At 33.5% G+C, this 22,909-nt stretch overlaps 1 protein-coding gene across 1 annotated transcript in view; it reads left to right on the forward strand.

Moving 5' to 3' along the window:
• The window catches only part of LOC112394249 (protein PTHB1), a gene marked incomplete at its 3' end in the record, with an annotated part of 222,556 nt that overhangs the window by 167,759 nt on the left and 31,888 nt on the right, over window positions 1–22,909 (forward strand). Inside the window, exons 11-15 of the mRNA XM_024736986.1 lie at window positions 4,360–4,436; window positions 7,568–7,621; window positions 13,737–13,839; window positions 15,312–15,416; window positions 22,462–22,602. Coding sequence (XP_024592754.1) covers window positions 4,360–4,436; window positions 7,568–7,621; window positions 13,737–13,839; window positions 15,312–15,416; window positions 22,462–22,602 — 480 coding nt within the window. The remainder of the gene's footprint in view (window positions 1–4,359; window positions 4,437–7,567; window positions 7,622–13,736; window positions 13,840–15,311; window positions 15,417–22,461; window positions 22,603–22,909) is intronic.

Raw genomic sequence — 22,909 nt, forward strand, 5'->3', positions numbered from 1 at the left:
GAAAGGAACATGTATTTCTTTGGATAGTGGTTTTAGACCTTTAGAATTACATTAAGGTTTAGAGTGATCATTTATTAACTTCTAATATCCCTGAAAAAATTTTAGTTGCTTATTTTAAAAGAAATCAAAGCAGTATGTGAATTACTACTTTGTTACTAAAAATGTAGTCATTTGCAGCCTAGTGATATAATTTATGTTTGTAGTTAATTAGCGATCCAAATGGAGTGTAGCCTGTGGTATGCTGATTTCTAATGACTCAGAGGCTGATGATATTTTCAGTTCTTGAGTTTTGTATAACTCAATATTATCTTACTTTGGGATTCACAGGGGTATAATTTTACTGTAAATTAAAAGGAGAAACAAAACAGCAATCCTGCAGTTTGAGTTGGACATGTGAAAAGCATTACTTTAAGTTCCCTTCTCAGGGTCAGGTAAAAGTATTTTTTTAAATGAGAAAAAATATGGACTATTTTCACTTAAAAGAAATGTTAAAACAAGCAGGAATAATAAAAGAAGCAGAGCATCAAAAGCCAACCAAAACAACAGAGCCAATCTTAATCCTGGTCCAATCACTTTCCTAGCTTTATGTATTTTTGAGCCCATATTACCAAGAGACATTCAGAGGAATTTAGATAATATATTAAAAATATTAATATTAAAATAAAATTATTATGCTTTGGTTTTACACATTCTCTTAGAAAGTTTTGAAAATAAACAAGTGAAACTTAGGTCTTTTAAGTTCCTCCAATTATTTAAAAACCCATTTGTTGTCAGGACCCTCATGTCAAATAGAGAATAGTTAAAACTGGATGTGTCATATTGCACATTTTTTTCCATTTTTGATACTAGTGTTTTGGGATTAATGGAATATAAGTTTCATTTTGTCACTTAAAAATGTAATTGGAGAAAAGTGGCATACATATGAAACATGAAATTTCCAGAGTTGGTTAAATAAGTTTAATGTGGCTTTTCACTACAAATTTTGTGTCTTGAGATTTTGGCCTTTCCATAAACAATGTGCTAACGATATTTTGATTAACACTTGATTATGTAAAACATTTCTCAGGTAAATCCCTTACAGCTAAAAGTTATTTTTTGGTGGCCATAGTGATGCCCTTGGGTGAGAAGGGTTAGGCTGTTTTACTTGTCATTACCCTGATTCTTCTGTGTATCTTAAAATAAGTGCTAATTAAGCTAGGGATGTACCCACAGACTTGAGTGCAAAGTTTATTATTTATATAACCTCAAAGTTAATATTTGAAGTTCTCTGCCCCTTCTTTGCCACCATCATTTGGTTTTATTCCTACAAAAGAAACCGAGACTCTTAAAAAAGAGAGACTTTTAACATTTTTTATTTCTAGATATGGAAAAAATTTAGTATTCTCTACACTTATAAAATTGTGGTATGTTTGTTCATTAAAATACCTGTAATCGGGCTTCCCTGGTGGCGCAGTGGTTGACAGTCTGCCTGCCGATGCAGGGGACACGGGTTCGTGCCCCGGGCCGGGAAGATCCCACATGCCGCGGAGCAGCTAGGCCCGTGAGCCATGGCCGCTGAGCCTGCGCGTCCGGAGCCTGTTCTCCGCAATGGGAGAGGCCGCAGCAGTGAGAGGCCCGCGTACCGCAAAAAAAACCCCCAAAAACCTGTAATTATATAAAAGCACCAAATCATTTCATTACAGAAGATTATGAGAAGTTAAAACTCTGAACTTTTTGATGACCTCATTATTCATTTAAATGCCACCTATTTTAATACAGTGACTTTAACTTGCAAAAAAGAAGTTCACAGTCTTGTGGGTTATGTTCAGCACTTTAAAGCTTGTTTTATTTCTTCAAAGCAGGAATTGCAGCAAAATATAAAGCCAATTTAAAGAGTATATTTTGTTTTACACATGGTATATATTATCTACTGTAATAAAAGTATTTTTGAAGCTGATTTTATGTGTGTAAGTTATATGAGGGATGTATGTTGTAAGCATGAAGTTATAGTAATAATTTCTGTATGGCTTATGGATTTTGAAGCTTTTCATACTCAACTCATTAGTGAGAATCCTGCCTTGCATTTCTGTTACTAGTAGTCAACAACATCTATCAGTAGGCACTTTCAAAAACAGAGTTTCCTTATGATTGATTTAGACAGTTGATATGTTCTTTACTTGGGATGGATATGAAGGAAAGGGTACAATACTGAGATAGACTCCCACACAGCATACTTGTGTCTTCAGGAAGGGAAAGAGAGCAGTAAGACATGGGCGTATAAATGCAAGTCTTCACCCATTTGAAATATGTCTAGGATAACTAAGTTGCTTCTACCATTGAGTAGTAGAAACATTTGTACCTGGTAACCTTGTTGGAAGATGTGCTATTCGGGTTTATGTCTGGCTGCATATAACAGAATGCCTAAACAGGGTGGCTTAAATAAGGCTCAGGTTTATTTCTTTCTCATGGAAAAGAAGTCCAGTAATGGGCAGTCCAGGGTTGATTTGGCAGTTCCAAAGTCATCAGGGACCCTGATTCCTTCTCACCCAGGGTCTTCTGTTGGTCTAGGATGGCTTCTGGAACTCCTGCCATCACATCTGCAGCTGAGTCAGCCCACTTAACGATCTTTCCTGGAAGCCACACCCTGAACAGCTTCCACTTACATCTGACTGACCACTCCAAGCTGCAAAAGAGCCTGGGAAATTTAGCATTTTGGTTGAGCACTTTGTTACTTAGGATAAAATTGGACTCTTTTTTAGTAAAGAAGAACTGAAGAATCTTTACTGGGTGGGCAACAAGCAGCCTTTTGTACTCTCACTAAGTTGTGGAAATTCTTATTCCAAACAGTGTAATATTGGTGGGAATGCCTGGTGGCAATTGTAGGTGGTTCTTCTCTTTGTGAGACAGCTGATTTATGTGACATCATCCAGGTGCTTTCTATATTTTCAGTCAGCCATCCTCAGTGTGGGGGGATGTTTTCTCTCAGGGTCACAGGGTGATTTTAGCAGTTCCAGGCATTATGTGCAAGTATGATTTCCAGGGAAGAAGAGAGATATTTCTCCCAAGTGTCCCCATTTATTAGGGAGGACTAGCTTTCCCAGAAGCATGTACCAGCATGCCGACTCCCACCTTTCCTTACCTCACATCTGCCAGGATTAGGCTCCATGATCACGACTAAAACAACAAAATGTCAGGGGAGAAATCATCATGATGGGATTTGACCAATTCAATAACTTTGAGATGAGGTGAATGCCTCAACAGAATTAGTGTTCTGCCACAAAGAAGGAGGAGGGAAGAATGGATGTTAGGGGGACAGCCAATAATCTGCCATATATATATGTATATATATACACATATGTATGTGCATATGTATTATTTATGTTTCTTATTTATTTAGGATCTCTATAACTTGTTCTTTTTATTTTATTTATTTATTGTTTTAAACATCTTTATTGGGGTATAATTGCTTTACAATGGTGTGTTAGTTTCTGCTTTATAACAAAGTGAATCAGTATACCTCATTATACACTATAAACATTTTTTAAATTGTGAAATTTTCAATTGTAAAGAGAAAATGAATATGGTCAAAATAATTCAAACAGTACTGAAAGCATAAACCCCAGGTCTTAGTTCCACTAGATTATTTAAAGGTAACCTTTATTAAAAGTTTTTGTGTATTCTTTGAGAAAATTTTCCTGTTTATATAATTGTTTTTACACAAATATGTGTGTATTAGAGACATTGTACTACATCTTGCTTTTTTTAAATCAATATCATATCTAGGATTTCTTTTCATGTCAGTATATAAAGATGGACAGCACTCTTATTTAGAGTTTTGGGTTTTGGACCATTGCACAGTATTGATATACCATAATTTAGTTAACTATTTCTCTATTAATAGAAATATAATTTAGATTTAGGCTGCTTTGTTTTTAATAATTACTAGCAACAGAGAAACTCCTTGGGTATGTCTATGAGTATTGGGTAAATGTTTGGGAGTAGATTTGTTAAGTCACAGGGTATATGCATTTTACATTTTTTTGGTGAATTTTACATTTTGATAATTACAGCCAGTTTACCTTCAAAAGAGTTGTACTCTTTTTGGCTTCTACCAGTAGCTAAGGATAGGGAATTTAAATTCCTGACACTCGTCAGTCAATGGGTCACATCTTAGCTAATATCTTTGGAAAAAGAGACAGTTTTCCTTTCTAGTAATGTAGAGGGGAAAGAATTAGTATAAAGCTTCTCATTCTGTAATGCCTCAGTTTTTTTTTCAGCTCGTGAGTATATATTTGATATATGGTATAGATAAACCTTAGCAACTGTATACAGCAAGTTTTACTTTATGAGTAAATACTTTTTTTTCTCTTAAAATTACAGGTGTATGGCCTATGACTGAGAGAGAAGATGACCTGAAAGTCTCTGCCATGGTTTCTCCTAACTTGGATTCAGTATCTGTAGGTGTATTTGCAGACTTTCAAAGGGTTTGTGATAGTGGCAAACTCTGATAAATTGGGATCAAAATGTATTGGTTTAAATTCTGGGCCTCCAAATAGAAACTTTAGGGAAGATAGGTTTTAGGCTTTGTTACTCATAGAAAAAAACATTTCTAAGTTCTTTGTGTAATAAGAAGTTCCTTAGGCAGGATTTCTGTCTTAAAAAAGGGGGAGGGAAGGGAAATTGTCAAAGAGGTTCTCACCATTACTCTGAATCTACCTACTTTTTTTAAAAAAACGTTTTCAGTACTGAGTATTGAGATAATCCTAATCCAGATGAATAATACTGACCCCACTAGATTTTTGTTGAAGGTTCAATGAGATAATGTTTATGAAAGGCATAGCTCAGGGTTTGGTAATTTATAGTGTTTAATACATTATGGTGGTTGTGGTGGGGAAGTAGTTTAAGAATAGAGTTGGGCCAGGAATTATTTTTTCTCTCATTTCTATCTGTGTGACCCAGGGCAAGGTATTCAATTTTCTTAGTCTCAATGTTCTCATCTGTAAAATGGGAATAGTAATAGAATCCACTTTGTTGAATTATGGTAATTAACTAACAAATCATTATAATAATAAAATTACATTTTGATTCTTTTAAAATGATCATCACGATCATCACCACCACAACCACCACTACCACCACCTGCATTCTACTTGTCTCCTTCAGTGCCATATCCTTAGTGCCAGTCACATGATGGGTGTTCAGTATATATTCGCTCTATAAGTGAATTAATAAAGCTGAGAAACAAGAAAGGGGGACTGTCCTTGGTTACGTTACCCCATCTCTTTGTTTAGTCTTCTGTACGCACTTGTTAGATTATGGTTGGTTTTCTCTCACTGCCTGCACTTTGGGCAAAATATATTAAGTTTATCTATATCTGTACCAAAGTTGATCAATTTAGGAAAGTGATTGAATTCACTGTTTTTTACTCTGTATGGAATTTATATCATATAATTTTGCTTAGGAAATGGCTTTGATATTTATGTATCACAGCATAATATAGTAAGTAGTTCCATAAGCTTTTCAAAGATTAATCTTAGTATAAACAGCCAACCCAAGCTGTGATAAAAATCACATTAACATTGCCATAGTATAGTAAGTTGGGTATACGTAAAAAAAGTAGGACTATATATGAAAGAAACATTCACGCAGCTGAGTCACATAGTAGAGGTACTGTTTAAACATTGGATATTCAGCACACACCATTTCTCACTCTACCTGAAGGGTGTAGTCTGAGTGGAACATTTTTGCTTAGTTAGCTGACAAATGTACACACATTTTCTTGCCTTGGAAATGATTCTTTTTTTCCTTTGGGCAACTTGTATAATTTTTTCTAGGTTCTCTTAAACATAGGCTATTTGGATTGAAATTCCCTTTGTGTTCTTTAGCAACTTTTGATCTTTCTGAGGAAAGGCCTTATGTGATAGCACTGTATTGTAATATATATTTCCCTATCAGTAACCTGGAGTGCTTTTTCCTCTTAACTAGATGTCTCTTTTCAGCTTCATTTCCCCTTCTTACTATTTCTTTCCTTCTTAAGAGATTCTTGAGAGTATCATATTCATCCCACTGGAAAACATCAGTCCAACGATTTAGGCGGCTGTGATGCTATGCTGTCTTTGTAGAGCTACTTCTCTCTGGCTGTAATTTCATGTTTCCAAAGGACTTTTGTCCCTGAAATATCTAGGTGTTTAGATATGGATTGAAAAGAGCAGGAAACAGGAGATGTTGGTTTCTCTTCCAGAACTGCCGACAGCTAAATGTAAAACATTTCCTGGATTTTAGGTAATACTAGAGCAAAAAGCCTGGCTTAATATTTTATTTTCAATCATTGTTATGAAAGCACACATCCAAAAAATAATATAATTAGTGTTAGAATGGGGGTTTTTATAGAAGAGATAAACATCGCTATCCTCTCTTCTTGACTGAGAAGTTGGATCAAAGTTCATATATAGTTTCCTATGGAATCATAAATAGAATATGAATCTCCCAACTCTTAATTATGCTGATGGCCATTACATCATAGTGATCCCCACTGCTTAGAAGTGATTTAATTTTTCTTAGTAAAATAATTCCAAATAGGTTAACAAAGTACAATGGATTTATTCATTGTTGGACAGAGACTTCATGATCTTAATTGTTCCCTCAGGAATTCATGTGGGTATTATTAGAAAATATGTTACACTTTGATCTTATTCTATTATAGAGTGACCATATTTTCCTCTCAACCTACCACTCTAAAAAAAAGTTATAAATTCTAAGGAAATGTTTGCTCTATTATATTATATTCTGAATTCTTTAAGAGATAGGACCAGGTAACCAAGGCTGATGCTCAAAGAGTAAAAGAGTTTATGAGGGCTTCCCTGGTGGTGCAGTGGTTGAGAGTCCGCCTGCCGATGCAGGGAACGCGGGTTCATGCCCCGGTCCGGGAAGATCCCACATGCTGCGGAGCGGCTGGGCCTGTGAGCCATGGCCGCTGAGCCTGTGCATCTGGAGCCTGTGCTCTGCAACGGGAGAGGCCACAACAGTGAGAGGCCCGTGTACCATAAAAAAAAAAAAAAAGAGTTTATGATATGCACTAGGAAAAAAAAATACACTCCTACTTTTGTTTTATTTTCTAGATGTAAGGCCACTCAATCTTTATATCATTAGGTACATGTCTCAGATATCAATACATATTATTAATCAGAGTAAAACATACCTTTGGCAAGCTAAAAATACAAGGACCTAAAAGAATGGTGTACTGTTTATATAGAAAATATACAGAAGTCTTCTTTTCTATAATATAAAGAATGAGTAAATAGAATTAGTTTCAGTTCTTAAGGACATTTGGCAATAGATTAGTTTGATAGTAAAATATATGTACTTTTCTTCCCATTTTGGAATCGTGGGTTTTTAAATATTAGCTTGTGACTTTTTCAATGAAGCCATCCAACAAGCCACACTGACTCTTTTAGTCTGCCATCAGAGTGATAAATCCTTTATAGTTTTTTTTGGTGGTGAGAAGTATGTATCACACCTACTGTGTTTACTCATTGATGTGCAGTGTTGAAACTATTCTTTCCTTCTCTTCTCAATTCTGTGTTTACAGCAATCTACTGATGTTGAAGTGGGAGCTGACCTTGTCCCTTCAGTCACAGTGAAGGTATTGTACATAGTTCTAGACTGTAATGTGCAAACAATATCACACATTTCATCACATCTGTCACTTGTCACCCTATAAGTAGCTTATGGAAATGTAAAACAAACACTTGGCGGGCAGAAGAACTAATAGACATTTACCAGAGAGAACATCAAAATGGCCAACAGACACATGAAAAGATGCTCAACATCACTGATCGTCAGGGACATGTGCATCAAAACCACATGAGATATCACCTCACACCTTAGAATGGCTGTCATAAAGAAGACAAGAGACAACAGGTGCTGGTGAGGATGTGGTGAAAAGGGAGCCCTTAAATATTGTTGGTGGGAATGTAAGTTGATCCAACCACTTTGGAGATCAATTGGAGGTTCCTCAAATAATTAAAAAAAAAATCTGTATGACCCAGCAACTCCACTTCTGGCTATAAACCAAAGGAAATGAAAATAGTATTTCCCACGAGAGATATACACTCTCATGTTTATCGCAGTATTATTCACAAAATAGCCAAGATGTGGAAACAACCCAAATGCCTATCAATGGATGAATGGATAAAAAAAGATATGGTACATATACACAATGGAATATTATTCAACTATGAGAAGGAAGGATATCCTTCCATTTGCAACAACATGGATGGGTCTTGAGCATGTTATGCTAAGTAAGATAAGTCAGACAGAGAAAAACAAGTCCTGTATGATATCACTTATATGTGGGAATCTAAAAAAGTTAAGCCTGTAAAAAACAGAGGGTAAAATGGTGCTTACCAGGGGATTGGGGGTGGTTAAGAGTGATGATGTTTAAGGGCACAAACTTGTAATGAGTAGTAAATAAGCCATAGAGATCTAATGCACCATATAATGAATATAGATAATATTGTACTATAATTATGTAATGTGATAAATATCACTGCCTTGGCAATCATATTGCAATATATAAATGTATCAAAGTAACATGCTGTACACGTTAAATGTACACAATGTTACACATTAAATTTATTCAATTAAACAAAAGATTTCTTGGTTAAAAAGTTAAGAAAAAGAAAAACCCAAACACTTGACATTTGTAAGTTTTCCTCAGCCTTGAGTAGTAAATAGATAGCCTTTATTGTTTACTACAAATATAAAACTAGTAATTGCATTTATAGCAATATGTATATAACAAAAAATTGTTATGACTTATTCCTACCATTAATTAAATGTGTAGTGTGATTAAGGGTCTTTTTTCTAGAAACAAAATTAGTATTTAAATATACTAAAGGAATTGTGTCATCACATTCACAGTAGACCAAGCAGTTGATTGCAGTATAATATATATATTGGGGAATCATATGAATGTTAATAATATCTTTCTTCTATGTATGATTATGTGTGTGTTTAAAAAGAATTTCCAGCCATCTATCTGCCATAGTATTAACTTTAAATGGATGTATTTATGGCAAGAAAATATTAAATGAAGAAGCCACAAAATAGAGTAGTGACAAATTGATAGTCCCCAAAAAATAGAATATGAAGGATGTGGTTTTGGTTAAGATTTTTAGTCCTGCCATTGTAGAATTTTAGAACTAGAACTCAAATGTAGAACCCTCTTAAGGCATTTAGATTAAAGTGTGGTAATAAGTCAGTACATTATTAAGCTGAAAATATTTATCACTGCCCAGACTTTGGAGCCAGGGAAAGTTGTGGATCTTGGCGATTTGCTAAGTCAAAACTTGGACAGGGCTTTATATTTTCTTAGATTATGGGTTGCTGTCCTTGGAGGAGTTTGACAGGGCACCAGGCTTTACCAATTGTGTTCGCTTATACTAGACCCAGCGGGTGGCCCAAGTGTGGGGATCTTTGGTAGAAGTTGAAGGGAGCCCAATCTTATAACAGTTTCCTAAGCTAATTTTTTTGGATTCTTGCCACTGGTAGCAAGGGTGGTCTTTTCCCAGTCTCCATTCCCCCTGTCCAATCAAAGGCTCTATCCCATTAATACTTCTGAGTCTGGAAAAGCATTAGTGGCAAGAAATCAATCATTTAAGAAAAAAAACCCAACAACCCTGTAGTGTTCCAGGAATGATCTATAGACTTCTGTGTAGGGAAATCTCTTTTATATCTATCTACTGATATTGTTCTGACACATAACATAATAATTCAGGAGCACACTGCAAATTGCAAAAAGAAATCTTGTACCTAAACCAGATAACTTTGCTCATGCTAATTTTTTCCCTCACTACTAGTTACTGCTATAAATAAATACACATTTCCCTCCCATGCCGTTCTTAAGCTTTCACGTGTAATAGCCACCTTAAAATGGTGGCATGACACTATTGGAAAATTCTCCTTCATTAGGAGAATAACACTTAACTATGTTTGAGAATGGCTAAGTCACAGCTCTCTTCCTTATTGCCATTATAAAAGAATGGGAAAGAATGCGACACACAAGAGTTGCACAAAATCAGCTGGACTTAAGCGGCAGACACCATGACTTCCTGATTCTGCCTGACAGTTCCTATACAAATTTCTGTTATAAATCTCTCCTTATAGCCTTTTATAACAACAGCAGCCAAGATATATAACCATGGAAGTTTCCATCATAGTAAATCCTGTTAATTGAGAAAATTTTTCCATCCGTTCCAAGTGAATGAAGATGTGGCTACCTTGAGTGTGTGTGCGTGATGCGTGACCATCTATCTATTGCAGGCAACTAAGGCAGAGTGGTTGTTAATACCTGGCCTTTGGAGTCATGTTTATATATCTAGGATAAAAATTTTGTATTATGTTTCCTGAGGATCATATTTTATTTTGTTAGAAATGGAAAATAGCATGGAAAATTCAGATATTAATTTTCATATTTCCCCCTTAATCTATAATTATTTTTCTCTTAAAATATGAGGTTTATGGTCTGGCCAAGTCTTTAACTCTTTTTTTTGGCTCAAACAAACTCTTCTTTGTTACTGTAGTTATTTTTGTCACACATCTTCTTGATTCACTTTTGAAAGTGCCTAGTCCATTGTTGGGATTCAATAGATCTGTGTATGAGAGTTATCACCATTGATCTTGCATCTAAACTAAATGCAAGCACTTGTAACAATGTAAAATTGTACGATTGTTGTCTAAGTACATGTTGTTATGCCAGGCAGAGTCAGAACGTCTGCTGTCTTAAAAATGGCTTATTCTACCTTAAGGATTTTTCATTTTCATTTTTAAAACTAACCTCTCACGAGATGTTCCTGGTCATAGTTTTCAGCTCTCTTGCACACATTGGCTGGATGGTCTTAGACGTATTATTGAGCTTCTGTGAACCTCTATTTTTAAACTGTAAAATGACAGTACTTCTTCATTTGCAGAGTTATTTTGGGACTTAACCACAATTGATTAAGAGTGTGGGCTCTGGATTCTGACAGACAGAAGTTAAATTGTGCTTCTTCCACTTATAATCAGAGTAGCCTTAGTCAAATTATCTAGCTTCTCTGAGCCACATTTTTCTCTTATGTAAAATGGTATATTGTGATAGTACCTGTTTCACAATGTTGTAATGATTAAATGAGATAATACACATAAATAATTTATTAGCATGGTTTCATGAATATAGAAAGCTGATAATGGTTATTATCATTACTTTTATTTAAAAATATATGTACAGACCAGCATATTATTGTTAACAGTAAAATATTGAAATTGCGTTCTGTTTATTTAGTGGAATAGCTATCATGTCTACAGCACATGCGTACTTTCTTCTTCCCATAATTACCATCAGTGTTTTATTAAAAAGGTATTATGCTTTTTATAATGGTCAGATATCATTACAGAATCTTTGTGGTATGCAGATTTCCCCCCATGTATTCCCAGGGCTTATAAAATAAAAATTGAGGGTTCATTGTTCATTTGCTGTGTTTATTGTACTTATTTGCATCAATAGTTGTCCTTTAAAATTTTTACTTTGCAAGTCAAAAATTTTGTGCTTATTTTAAGTTGTACAGAATATCCACATCATTTAAAATTAATACAAGACATTTACTGAATCTAATTATATGTGTATAATGTTTGTGGGCCAGATGTATATTCTTGTATATTGTTTATCTATAGTATGTATGTATATATATAATTAAGGAATAGTTGATACATGCCTTTTACCTAAGAGAAAATTCAAAATGACTTTTCTTAAAAATTAAGTATGCCCTTGCATTGTGTCAATTAATAATGGAATGTATCTGTCTCATATACTAGAGTCTAGTAACTAGACTAAATTATTCCATAGCAAAGGTGCCATGTATAATAGAAGAGTGCTTCTCAACTCTGGTTGTAAATAGCTATCACCTGGGGAACTATTAAAGCAATACCAATACCCAGGTCTACTCCCAGAGATTGTGATTTAGTTGGTCTAGCAACTCTACCTGGCCAGTGACTGTGATAAATCTGGCTTACCATGTGGATAAACTCATCCAAAGAGACAGTTCAAAGAGGCTGGGGCTTTTAGGAGACAGAATCCAAAGAGAGAATGTTCCCAATGGAAGCCAGATCTTTAAGCTTTTTCTTTGATGCCCCTAGCACTGTGGCCCAGTAAAGATCCTTGGGCCTGATGGATTCTATTGACGTTCCTCCTCAGGGTGAGTGAGAGAAGTCCTGGCCTTCTCTACCCATACCCACCCTATTTCTCAAACTATTAACCCAGAATTCATAGCTATTAACTCTGACTGGAATGGGAATTATCATTCCAAGCATCATCAACTAAGAGCACCAGTTTGGAAATGCAGCCAGCTTAGAAATGCAGCAGTCATTATTGCCATTCTTTGATATTTTCTAGAATTAGTTATGTCAGGTATTTTTGTATTAAGCCGTGGAAGAAAATGTAGTGCTTTGATATGTATTTAAACTATTGATAGTAAATACCTACCTAGAAAGGAAATCTTTAGAGCGTAACTTGTGTAAAAGGTAATATACTGATACTAGATAAAATAAATAATTCATGATGCCACATCTATACATGTAAAGAAGAATGAACACATATAATATTTCATGATGTAGTTATTCACCAGACATGAGGGCAGATTATTTTGGTCTGCTTTTGAGAGAACATTTTTTAGTAGCTTTATTGAGATATAATTCACATACCATACAATTTGCTCTTTTAAAGTGTACAATTCAATGATTTTTAGTATATTTGCAGAGTTGTAGAATGATGACCACAATTTAATTTTGGAACATTTTTGTCCCTCCAAGGGAAACCCCATATTCATTAGCTGTCACTTGCTGTTCTCTCCATTCCCCCACCCCCAATCCCACTACTATCCCAAAGCAACTACTAGTCTATTTTTTGTCTCTGTAGATTTATAGATTTGCCCCCTCTAGATATCTCATATAAATTGAATCATATAATATGTGGTCTTTGTGACTGGCTTCTTTCGCTTAGCATAGTATAATGTACCCATGTTGTAACATGTGTCAGTACTTCATTTCTTTTTATTATTATTAATATTATTAAATATTATTCTGAATAACATTTCATTGTAGAGATATACCATATTTTGTTTGTCCATTCATCAATTGATGGACACTTGGGTTGTTTCTAGTTTTAGCTATTATGAATAGTACTGCTATGAACATGTGTACAAGTTTTTGGGTGGACATATGTTTCATTTCTCTTGGCATGGAATTGTGAGGTCAGATGGTAATTTTATGTTTAAGTTTTAAAGAAACTGTCAAACTTTTTTCTTGAATGGCTATACCATTTTACATTTCCATCAGCAATTTATGCAGGTTCTAGTTTCTCTGCATTCTTGCTAACACCTGTTTTTGTCTGTCCTTTTGGTTATAGCATTTAAGTAGATGTGTAGTAGTATCTCATTGTGGTTTTACTTTGTATTTCATACAAAGATTTTGAGCATTTTTTCACGTGCTTATTGGCTATTTGTACATCTTCTTGGAGAAAAGTCTGTTCAACTCCCTTGCCCAGTTTCTGAGTAGAACTTTTTAATCTACTACCTATGTTACAGGTTATGTTTTGTGACAGCTCATTTTTTTTTCTCAGATGGTATTTCCTAATTATTTGCTAATGATTTTTTAAGTAGTTGTGATATTCTATCAATTTGGAAAAAATGTAATTTTTTTATTAATAACGATTTCTATTTTCTCAGGTCACACTGCAGAATCGAGTGGCATTACAAAAGATCAGATTATCGGTCTATGTACAACCACCTTTAGTATTGACTTGTGATCAGTTCACCTTTGAACTTATGGGTAAGTGTTTTGTTTTGGCTTAAAGTCTATCATGGTGTGAGCTTTTTTTTAATTAAAATTTTTTTTATCAGTGGGTTTATTTCATGGCTATATTTCTTGTCTGAATAGTGAGACTGGTATCTTCCTGAAATCAATGATTGTGTTGTTTTGCTTATATTTTCCCTCCAAACATCAAGCATGGACATTCAGTGAATGGCTGTTGAGTTGAAGTAGTTACAGATTTTCAAGCGCTTTTCTTAATAATTGTACTTAAATACTATATTTTGGAAGGCTTTTTTATTGGTGTTTCTCTAGTGAGCTATTTATTGAATCTGTAATGTTTGAAGAAAGAATATTGGCTTTGGAGTCTGGCCTGAATTTGAATCCTGGCTCTGACACTCAATGTGTAACCATGGGCAAGCTACTTCAGTAATTACTGGGAGCCTCAGTTTTGTTTTGTTTTAATCTGCAGAAAGGGGATAATGATATCTGTGTTACAGAACTGTTTTAATTAGAATTTAATCAGAAAATTAATTGGACTTAATTAGAAAATGAATCTATGTAAGGTAACTGTAATAATGCCTAAGATTTCTTTGCATAGGGTCTCTCTTACCACTTACATCCAGTTGTCATTAGTCCTGTTAAAATGATTTCTGAATTATCTTTCAAGTCTTTTTCTGTCTTTCTTCACTGCTACTGTTCAGCTGGGAACCCTATGTCTTATTCACAAAAAGCAAGAACATATCTCTCTTTTTTCCTTTTTATAACCAACCCCTACCTTAGGTGCCCGACAGATAGTAGAAACTCAGTAAGTATTCATTGACTTAGTGAATGAGTGATTGAATGGTTGAGGTAAACTTGTAGGTGATATCTCACTTTATTTTTTTAATTTTTCACAATACTTCCAACTTGTCTTTCTAAAACACATTCTGGACCATTAATTTTTCAAGTTAAAAACCTCTTATAGCTCTCTAGTGCAGGTTGGAGGTCAAATACATGAATATGGAAGGCTATGCACAATCTGCCAAGTTGCCACAGTTTTAGTTACATCGATATCCAGTTCCCCCTTCCATTTTCTCCTGCAGTCTGTGTTGTAGCCATGATAAGGTACTATTTCCCACTCGCAAATTCTCTCGCCCTTTGCGTACCTTTTGCTTTGTTCATGCTGCCTGCTCATCTGAGTAAAGAGAAGCAGTGGTGTAGAATGTTAGGTACCCTTGTTCTGGAGTCAATTCCCAGTTCTGTATTAGCTATGTGACCTTGGGCAAGCTTTCTAATCTCTTTGTAGCCATTTTCCTCATGCACCAAAAAATGGGGATAATAATAATACCCACCATGTAGGGTTGTTCTGAGGATTCAATGAGTTAATCTATATAATTGTTATGTAAAGTGCTTAAGACAGTAGCTGGCATGCAGTATATATCTAATTTTAACTGTTTGTTAATAATAATTGTCCAAAATTATGTAATATATTATTTTTACATTGCTTATAGCACCAGAGATGACTAGAACAGTAGGCTTTTCTGTTTATCTGAAAGGAAGTTATTTACCACCTGAACTGGAGGGAAATGCTGTTGTTTCTTATTCCAGACCTACAGGTAAGCATACAGTTGTTCATGAATTTACAAGCCTAATCACTGCTTTTAAGTTACTGGAGTTATGAGTTAAATGTTTAAGTGTTTAAAATGGGAAAACACATTGTAAAATATTATTAAATGAAAAAATACTCTTTTCTAGTGTTAAATAAAAATATATGTTCAAATTACTTTGATGTGTTATGGATAATTAGTGATAGTCTATTTAGCTGATTTCCATATGTAGTGTTTGATTCTATCTTTTCAATTAATAGCAAATATGATGTATTTTTATTCCCGCTAGAAGAATGTTATCTAGTCAGACTTCATGTATTTGAACTAAAGAGCAAAACCTAGTCTGAATTAGTAAAAAAGACTATTATGTGTTGCTATAATATTAAGTCAGTCTTCAGAGTTTCAAACACCGCTTTAGTGATTAAATAAAACTATTATCTTACATGTTAAAATATTTAAGAACAGGATCTGTATTATTTCAAGAAACTCTTAATAGATCAAAAATGTTATCTTTAGTCCAGTTGAGATGTAATTATTATAAATTTCAACTTGGGTTCAATTTTATAGTTTTGTGTGTGTGTAGTGAATTTTTCATAGTAACAGTTTGACAATTAGTTGATTGATAGAATAAGAATAATTAGTTATTGCTTTTTTAAAAAAACGTTTAAATGTAGTGTGATAGGGTATTTCAACCATGTTGCATTTGTGTTTTTTAAGCATTTCTGTACAGTTTTCTTAATTTAAAAAGCTTAGAGATGCCTTATTCATATTTTTTTCTCTCTGTTGATACCTACTTTGCTTACTTAGCAATGTTTTTATGAGACTGATGCAACTACCTACTGTGCTGACAAGGCACCTTGGCAATGTTTTTAATAATAGTAGTTCTTATTTTGTCTAAGTGAATTTTGTTTTATGCATTGACAACTCTATGCTTGGAGGTGATTTTGTAACTTTAGTACATGTTTTCAAAATCTGTTTCTCCTTCTTTGTAAGTTATTTTGCTTTAAATTATAAAAAAATCATTTCTGGCCAGAAGTGACCACTTTAACCATTTACCTATATTTTCAAAATTTGGGGTAACATAAATATTTTATGGTTAAATGGCTTTGCAAAAGCTGGCTTTGGAGAGAAATACAAATCTTCTGTAAGGGATCAAAGAATGATGGACTTCTTAGTTGGATGTTTCTGAAAAGAGCATTGAAATGTTCAGTGTTATTTTAATTTTGAGTTGTGAAATAAAAATCAGGAAATGTTGGCTAAAATCTCTAGATCATTTATCATTAATTGAACATCTCAATAATCATAGGCATGATAATACTTTTTATCTTTGTTACACCTTGTGTATGTAGTTATAGAGATTGTTGATGCCTTAATTCAACTAGTTATTTCATTTGCTTTCAAGGAAAAGTAGTGATAGTGGTTGAAAATAAAGAAATGGATTACCTAGCAAGTGGATGAAAGGCTTAAAAATTCATTACAAAGTTATAAAATCATTCAGTGAGCTTATGGTTGCACATACCATTTTTAGCTATTATGCTTTTCTAAAGACAGAATTTGAAAGACTAAATTGTTACTAAACGAAAGAGCATAGGCATTAATTGGTTGAAAGTTAATTAGAAGTTAGAGTAAAAACAAGTCTATAAAAGTAAAAGAATACCAAGACAAGCTGAAAAAAAAAATAGACATTGTTCCATAGTAGTATCTATTAACTAAAGTTATAATATAAGCAAGACTAACTGGAAATATTAATATTATATATTTGTCTTTCACTCAGATTTTTTCCAAAAAATTCATTTAATGCTCTTGATGTCATTTACATATTGAGTCTGGTTTGCTTTTGGCTAGATCATGTATCTTTACCTCTTTTTGCCACGTTTATACTGGAATAACACCCTCTCATGGACTTCTGAGAATGGATGAAATATATTGTTAGATTTCATTTATTCATGTTATATTCTTCAATTGTGAATTGGCTTATCTTTATTGGAGGGCCATTTAAATCATCTGTAAGAATCTTGAAAATTTTAAATTGTATTTTAAGCAGATATGTGTTAAGTTTGTGTTGTAATTTTATAACAGATAATTTGTTACATTTTCTACCCTATCCCTTTTTGAATTGCCTCTGATGGATAGATCGAAATCCTGAGGGTAAGTGAAAAGATAATTTAGAACGAAATGAATTTCAGAACTGAAATTTGGTTAGTTAATTCAATTGGTATTATACCATGAATGAATTCTTTTTATGGACTACTGTTTTAACTATAGCAACCTCTTTAGGGTGATTCAGTGCCTTGATCTGGCTATGGAGAAGCTAGTATATGTTTCCACTTATAGATACTTGTTATTCATTATTAGTTGTTTCAGAGTCATGAGAAACAATGAAGCTCCATGACTTTTTTGAACAAAACCAAAGGCACCACTGACAACTTATTTTTGTAAGTCATTGGTGATTTACCTGTATGCTCAGTTATCTTGGTTTACTTAAAAAGAGTAAGGAAAAAAATTCTGAATTCTAAATTGTATGATTCTGTATACCCCAAAATGTTCACCTCTTTGATCAGAATGCCATGTGTACTCATTCTATGGGCCTATTTCTTGTCTTGTTAGAATTTGTGGGGGAATGTCATCAAGGGACTGACCCCTTGAACTTGCCTGGGTCAGTGTTGTCACCATTTCGTTTTCCCCAAATCCTTTGTTTATTACTCTGCTATAATACTTATCATACTATGAATTTCATTAAGTCTGTTCCTTAGGTTCCCCTAGTAGATTTTTGAGCTCTTTAAGAACAGGGTTCAAGTACTTAGGATTGTGCAGTATCTGGTTATATGACAGGTACTCTATAAGGATCCTCTACTTTGATTATTTTTCCTCCTAGACACAGACTTAATGTGATGGTTTGTCTTAGTTTAATAGCCATTTTAGATTAGTATTAGATAATATTAATTAGTAATAATTAGATAAATAAAATACTTTAAAATAATGGCATTATTTACTCATATAGTTTTGGTGGTGCCAACAACCTGAGTTGCATAGTGTCTGGGAGGTGAATATATATTTATATGAGAAATATTTTAATAGAGGTAAGCTTTTAGCTTAATAGTATAAAGTATACTTGTCAAATTAGAATTTGGGTTATTAAAAATAATTTTAATAATGAATATTTACATTTTACTTTGCAAGATTTCATGTAACTGATAAGATTTTGCAATAACTTTTATAAAATTAATATTATTATTTAAATTATTTGTTTTGAGTTTTAAAAAAATCAGTAAAGGTTATTATTGAAAGGAATTTATTTCCTCTTACTAAAAATTCAGATCAAACCATGAGAAAAAAAAATCACAATATATGGAAATTTTAGTATTTCAATGCAAACCTGAAGCTGGTTTTAATAATCTCTTATTATATATTTTAAAATTATAATTAAGCTTCAGGGAGTAGAGTTGAAATATTCAGCTTTACCTAGTAGGCAAGAAAATAATATGTTGCCACTTAGATCTTACTTACATAAGGCTTCAGATTTCAAAGACTTTTCCATTTTATTGGCCTGATCTGTTCAGGCTGTATTGCAGATAAGCAGTGCTGCTTTTACATATGGAAAAAGAGAAGCAAACGAGGTTTTATGTTGTCCCATAAGAGTTTGTCTTCATTATTTCTGCATTAAAGTTACATGACATGGGCAGTGTAAAACATGACTGCAGATGGAGCACAGTACATAGCCAGACATAACAGGAAGGGATCAAGGAAGTTCTGGCTACCAGACATTGCTACTGCTTTGGGGTTCCTTGTTTTCAATAAGAAATGACTCTAGCAGGCCCCTGGAAAGAGTTCTAAAGGCATTATGTAGATGTGTAATATATAGATATAGTTATTCTACTCTGGTATATAAGTCCTTTTTTCTTTTTTTAAAGCACATTTTGGCATCCCTCTTGACAGTGATACTGGTCTCTTGGGTGTGCCAGGGGTAATTAGAATTCTCTTCCTGGAAAAATTGTTCTGTCAGGAGTGATTTTGATCTGAATTTTCTCTCTAAGTGTTAAATAATTTTGTGATTAATCGCACCATGGTAGTTGCAACTATCTGTTTCCTCTAGTAGGCTAGAAGAGGAAGTGTTTGAAGGAGAGGTGATTATATTTGTTTAAAAACTGTAGGAAAAAGTCAGTCTGATGAGTGAGTAGGCCAATATTTGAGTATTACAAATAACCAAATTCTTCTTTTCTCTCAGCATTATATTCAGAGAGTTGAATAAGCCAAATAGAGACTGTTTTGCCAACTAAATATCACTGATGGTAGGCAGTTAGGATCAGTTAGGCTCTTTCAACTGAGTTGAAAGCTATCCTACTAGCAACTTTGGAAAGTCTTTAAGTGCAATATAATTCTTTCCTTCCTTATTACAGATACACATATGCATACACTCACACATACCTCTACATGTTTCTGGCTTCAGGTTCTTAGCTACAGTTATAGCCTGAAGAGTAACTGGTAGCCAAATCTGCATTCCAAGTTTCTTAAGAAAATGTAAATCTCAGTAGAAATGTGCCGCTGATAAACTCCATGTCTAAATACTAGACATTATATTTTGAAATGTTCGGGTTTTAATTTGATGGGAAGTAATATAAAATATTGGCAGTATAATTTTTCTTTTTAAAGGTATGGTTTCCTTAAACTGGTTTCTAAAGGATTTCATACTCTTTTTTCCCCCCCAATGGTAAAACTTTTCAAGCTGCCATCATTTAAAAAATAGCCATAATCATTTTATTAAGTATGAGTGTCATCATTTTTCAAAGTAATGTTTTCCAAATGTCCTGTGAAACAGGCTTACAATTCCTGGAGAGAAAAGAAATTCTGGAGGGGTTCTTCAAATCTTAGCAACTGCAGACCATTGCCCTAGTGTGTGATATTGTCATTAACTGACTTAACTGAGCTGTGAATTGAGTTACAATGTATTTCCCTTCTTGGGTTTATTAGTGCTTGCAATCCATTTGTTTCAATTTCTGAAACATTTATACACCACCAGTTTCTTTAGCTCTGGGTTCTTGGAGTTTTAGGGTAATAATCTAAGTAACATAAGGCTAGTGTTGTTGATCATGATTAATTTTGTTTCACCACAAATTCAGTCAGTACCTGGTCCAAGTGAAGTAGAGCCACAGTTTCAGCAGTGTAGTTTTAGAAGAGCATTTACAGCCAAATTTTATTTGAACAATTAACTCAGACTTTGGTTGAAAGTACATAGAAGATAGCTTCTCTTTGTGCATGTACAGAATTGTCAGAAGATGAAGCATTTTTTCCCTGTTATTCTATTCATTGAAAATGAAGGAACTGGAATTAGCTTTCAGTTTCCTTGTTCTTTCCAGACTGCATCTATTTATTGAGGCTGTAATTTATATATTGTAGAGGAAAAACATTAGTAGGTATATTTCCATAATTTGAGGATATATGGAATATATGAAGTTGGAAAAAATAATGCTTTGTAATATTTTTTGTAGTGTTATTGATAGTTGTGGTCTGAGCAGTAGCTTAGATCACGTTACCATAATATTTTGAGTCAAAACATTTCATCATTTTAAAGTACAAATACACATGCCTCTAAAACCTCACAAAATGTCAGGAAATAATACCCTGGGACTTCTCTGAAGAGACACCAGTTATAGTTTGCATCTAGGATTCCAGGAGAAGTGAATTTAACATCTGTTGGTTATGAGCAAAAAATGAGCTATGTAAAATTTGATGGATAATAGATTATGTTGAAGAGAATGACAAATATGCTCCACATGCTCTGAAAAAGTATTTAATTGGCTTCATATATCAATATGCTTGCCATTGTTGATCTCTTACTATCCTAGTGAATAAGTAGTTCTGAAAAGTGTACTCCCAGCTTGGTTATAGAGTAAACCACACAACTCCAATTGGCATTAACAAAATATATTGCTAATTCTAGGAATCCTATTTGGGATCATGTCTCCAAACTTTACTGCTTCCGCTTTTGCTATTTTTAAGCTGCTCTCTGACTCCACTGTAAAGAAATAAAGGAATTAATGTGTGGATCTATCCAGTAGAGTAGAACATTTTAAGTTTTCCTTTTTTCTACAGTAGTTTACTAAGATATAGTTTTCTGTATATTATCTTTTGTCTTATCCAGTCAAAAATAGAATCCTAGTATAAAAGGAGAGAGAACTAAAGTTGTAGAGTTGCTTTACTTGATTTATAAGTAGAGAGCTTAATTTGCTTTGGTTTCAGTTTCATTCTTTGTAAAAATATTAAAAGGAATGATTTTTAAAAACTTTAAATTCTGATATAAAACTCTTCATTGTTATTTTTATGCAGTTACTTATTTCAATATACCTGTATACTTTCTGAAAAAATTTGAGAATTGAATGACTATGTAAGCCTTTCAAAATGTTGCTTAACAGTGATATGTAAAGTTAAATGGATTGAGAAAAATTCAATTTGTATGAAAGTAATATTCTTCATATTGATGTATAAAATGACATTAGAATGAACTTCATTAGAACTTCAGTAGGGCAAATTCTGCTTTCATGTTCATAATTTATTGCAAATTGTTAATTGTATTTTGAATCTTCAATAAGTAAAAAAACAAAAATTAAAAACTTCGGGGGGTAAAGAAATGATTAGATATGGTCATATAGAGTCTTCCTGATATAAATTTCATATTCTTTGCTCATTTTAGCGGATAGTCTTGGGTTTAGGGCTAGAGCTTTGAAGGTCTTAAAGACAGTTCAGTAATTGAATATAACTACATATAATGTTTTATATAGCATTCAACTGTGATGATTTTTAAAATATGATATTACTATTAAAGGCAGAGTTTACCCCTATGCTCCTTTTTAAGATTTTATTTTTGCCTTGCACTTTTTGACAATAAAGTAAAAACATAAATTATGATAATGCTTTCCAGTTATTTCAGTTATGCTAAATGAAATGGGCAGGTAACAAACATTTAAACTAAGATATGTTGCTACTATGTACTACTATTAGTAGTACAATATTTTTCTTATTTGTCAAATTTATGAATATATGTTTCTCTTTATTTCAGGCATTCCTCGAGTTAGCCAATGTAAGTTTAGACTTCCCCTGAAATTAATCTGCTTACCAGGCCAGCCTTCAAAAACTGCAAGCCACAAACTAACTATTGATACCAACAAATCTCCAGTCAGTCTTCTCAGTCTCTTTCCAGGTAGGACTCTTGAAGTAACATGCCTGTAACATCAGAAATGTTAAGAATTTAGAATGGAATCCTTCATCAGCAGGTAATGATGGGGTAATTATCAGATAATTGTTAAGTCAGAATATAAAAGTGCCTCGAGGATTTTTTCGTTCTGTTTGCGGGTTCAAAGGAAATAGCTTATATCAACAAGGTAATAAAGCGTACCTTTTAAGTTTGATTAAAATTATTATAATCATTATTTTGCTTCAGTATTCAGAAATGAAAACATCAAATGTTTCTTTTTAGACTGTGGAATTTTTGGGCTTGGAATGTAAAT

The sequence above is a fragment of the Neophocaena asiaeorientalis genome, unplaced genomic scaffold (genome assembly GCF_003031525.2).
Source record: "Neophocaena asiaeorientalis asiaeorientalis breed wild unplaced genomic scaffold, Neophocaena_asiaeorientalis_V1.1 scaffold612, whole genome shotgun sequence".
Taxonomy (NCBI): Eukaryota; Metazoa; Chordata; class Mammalia; order Artiodactyla; family Phocoenidae; genus Neophocaena; species Neophocaena asiaeorientalis.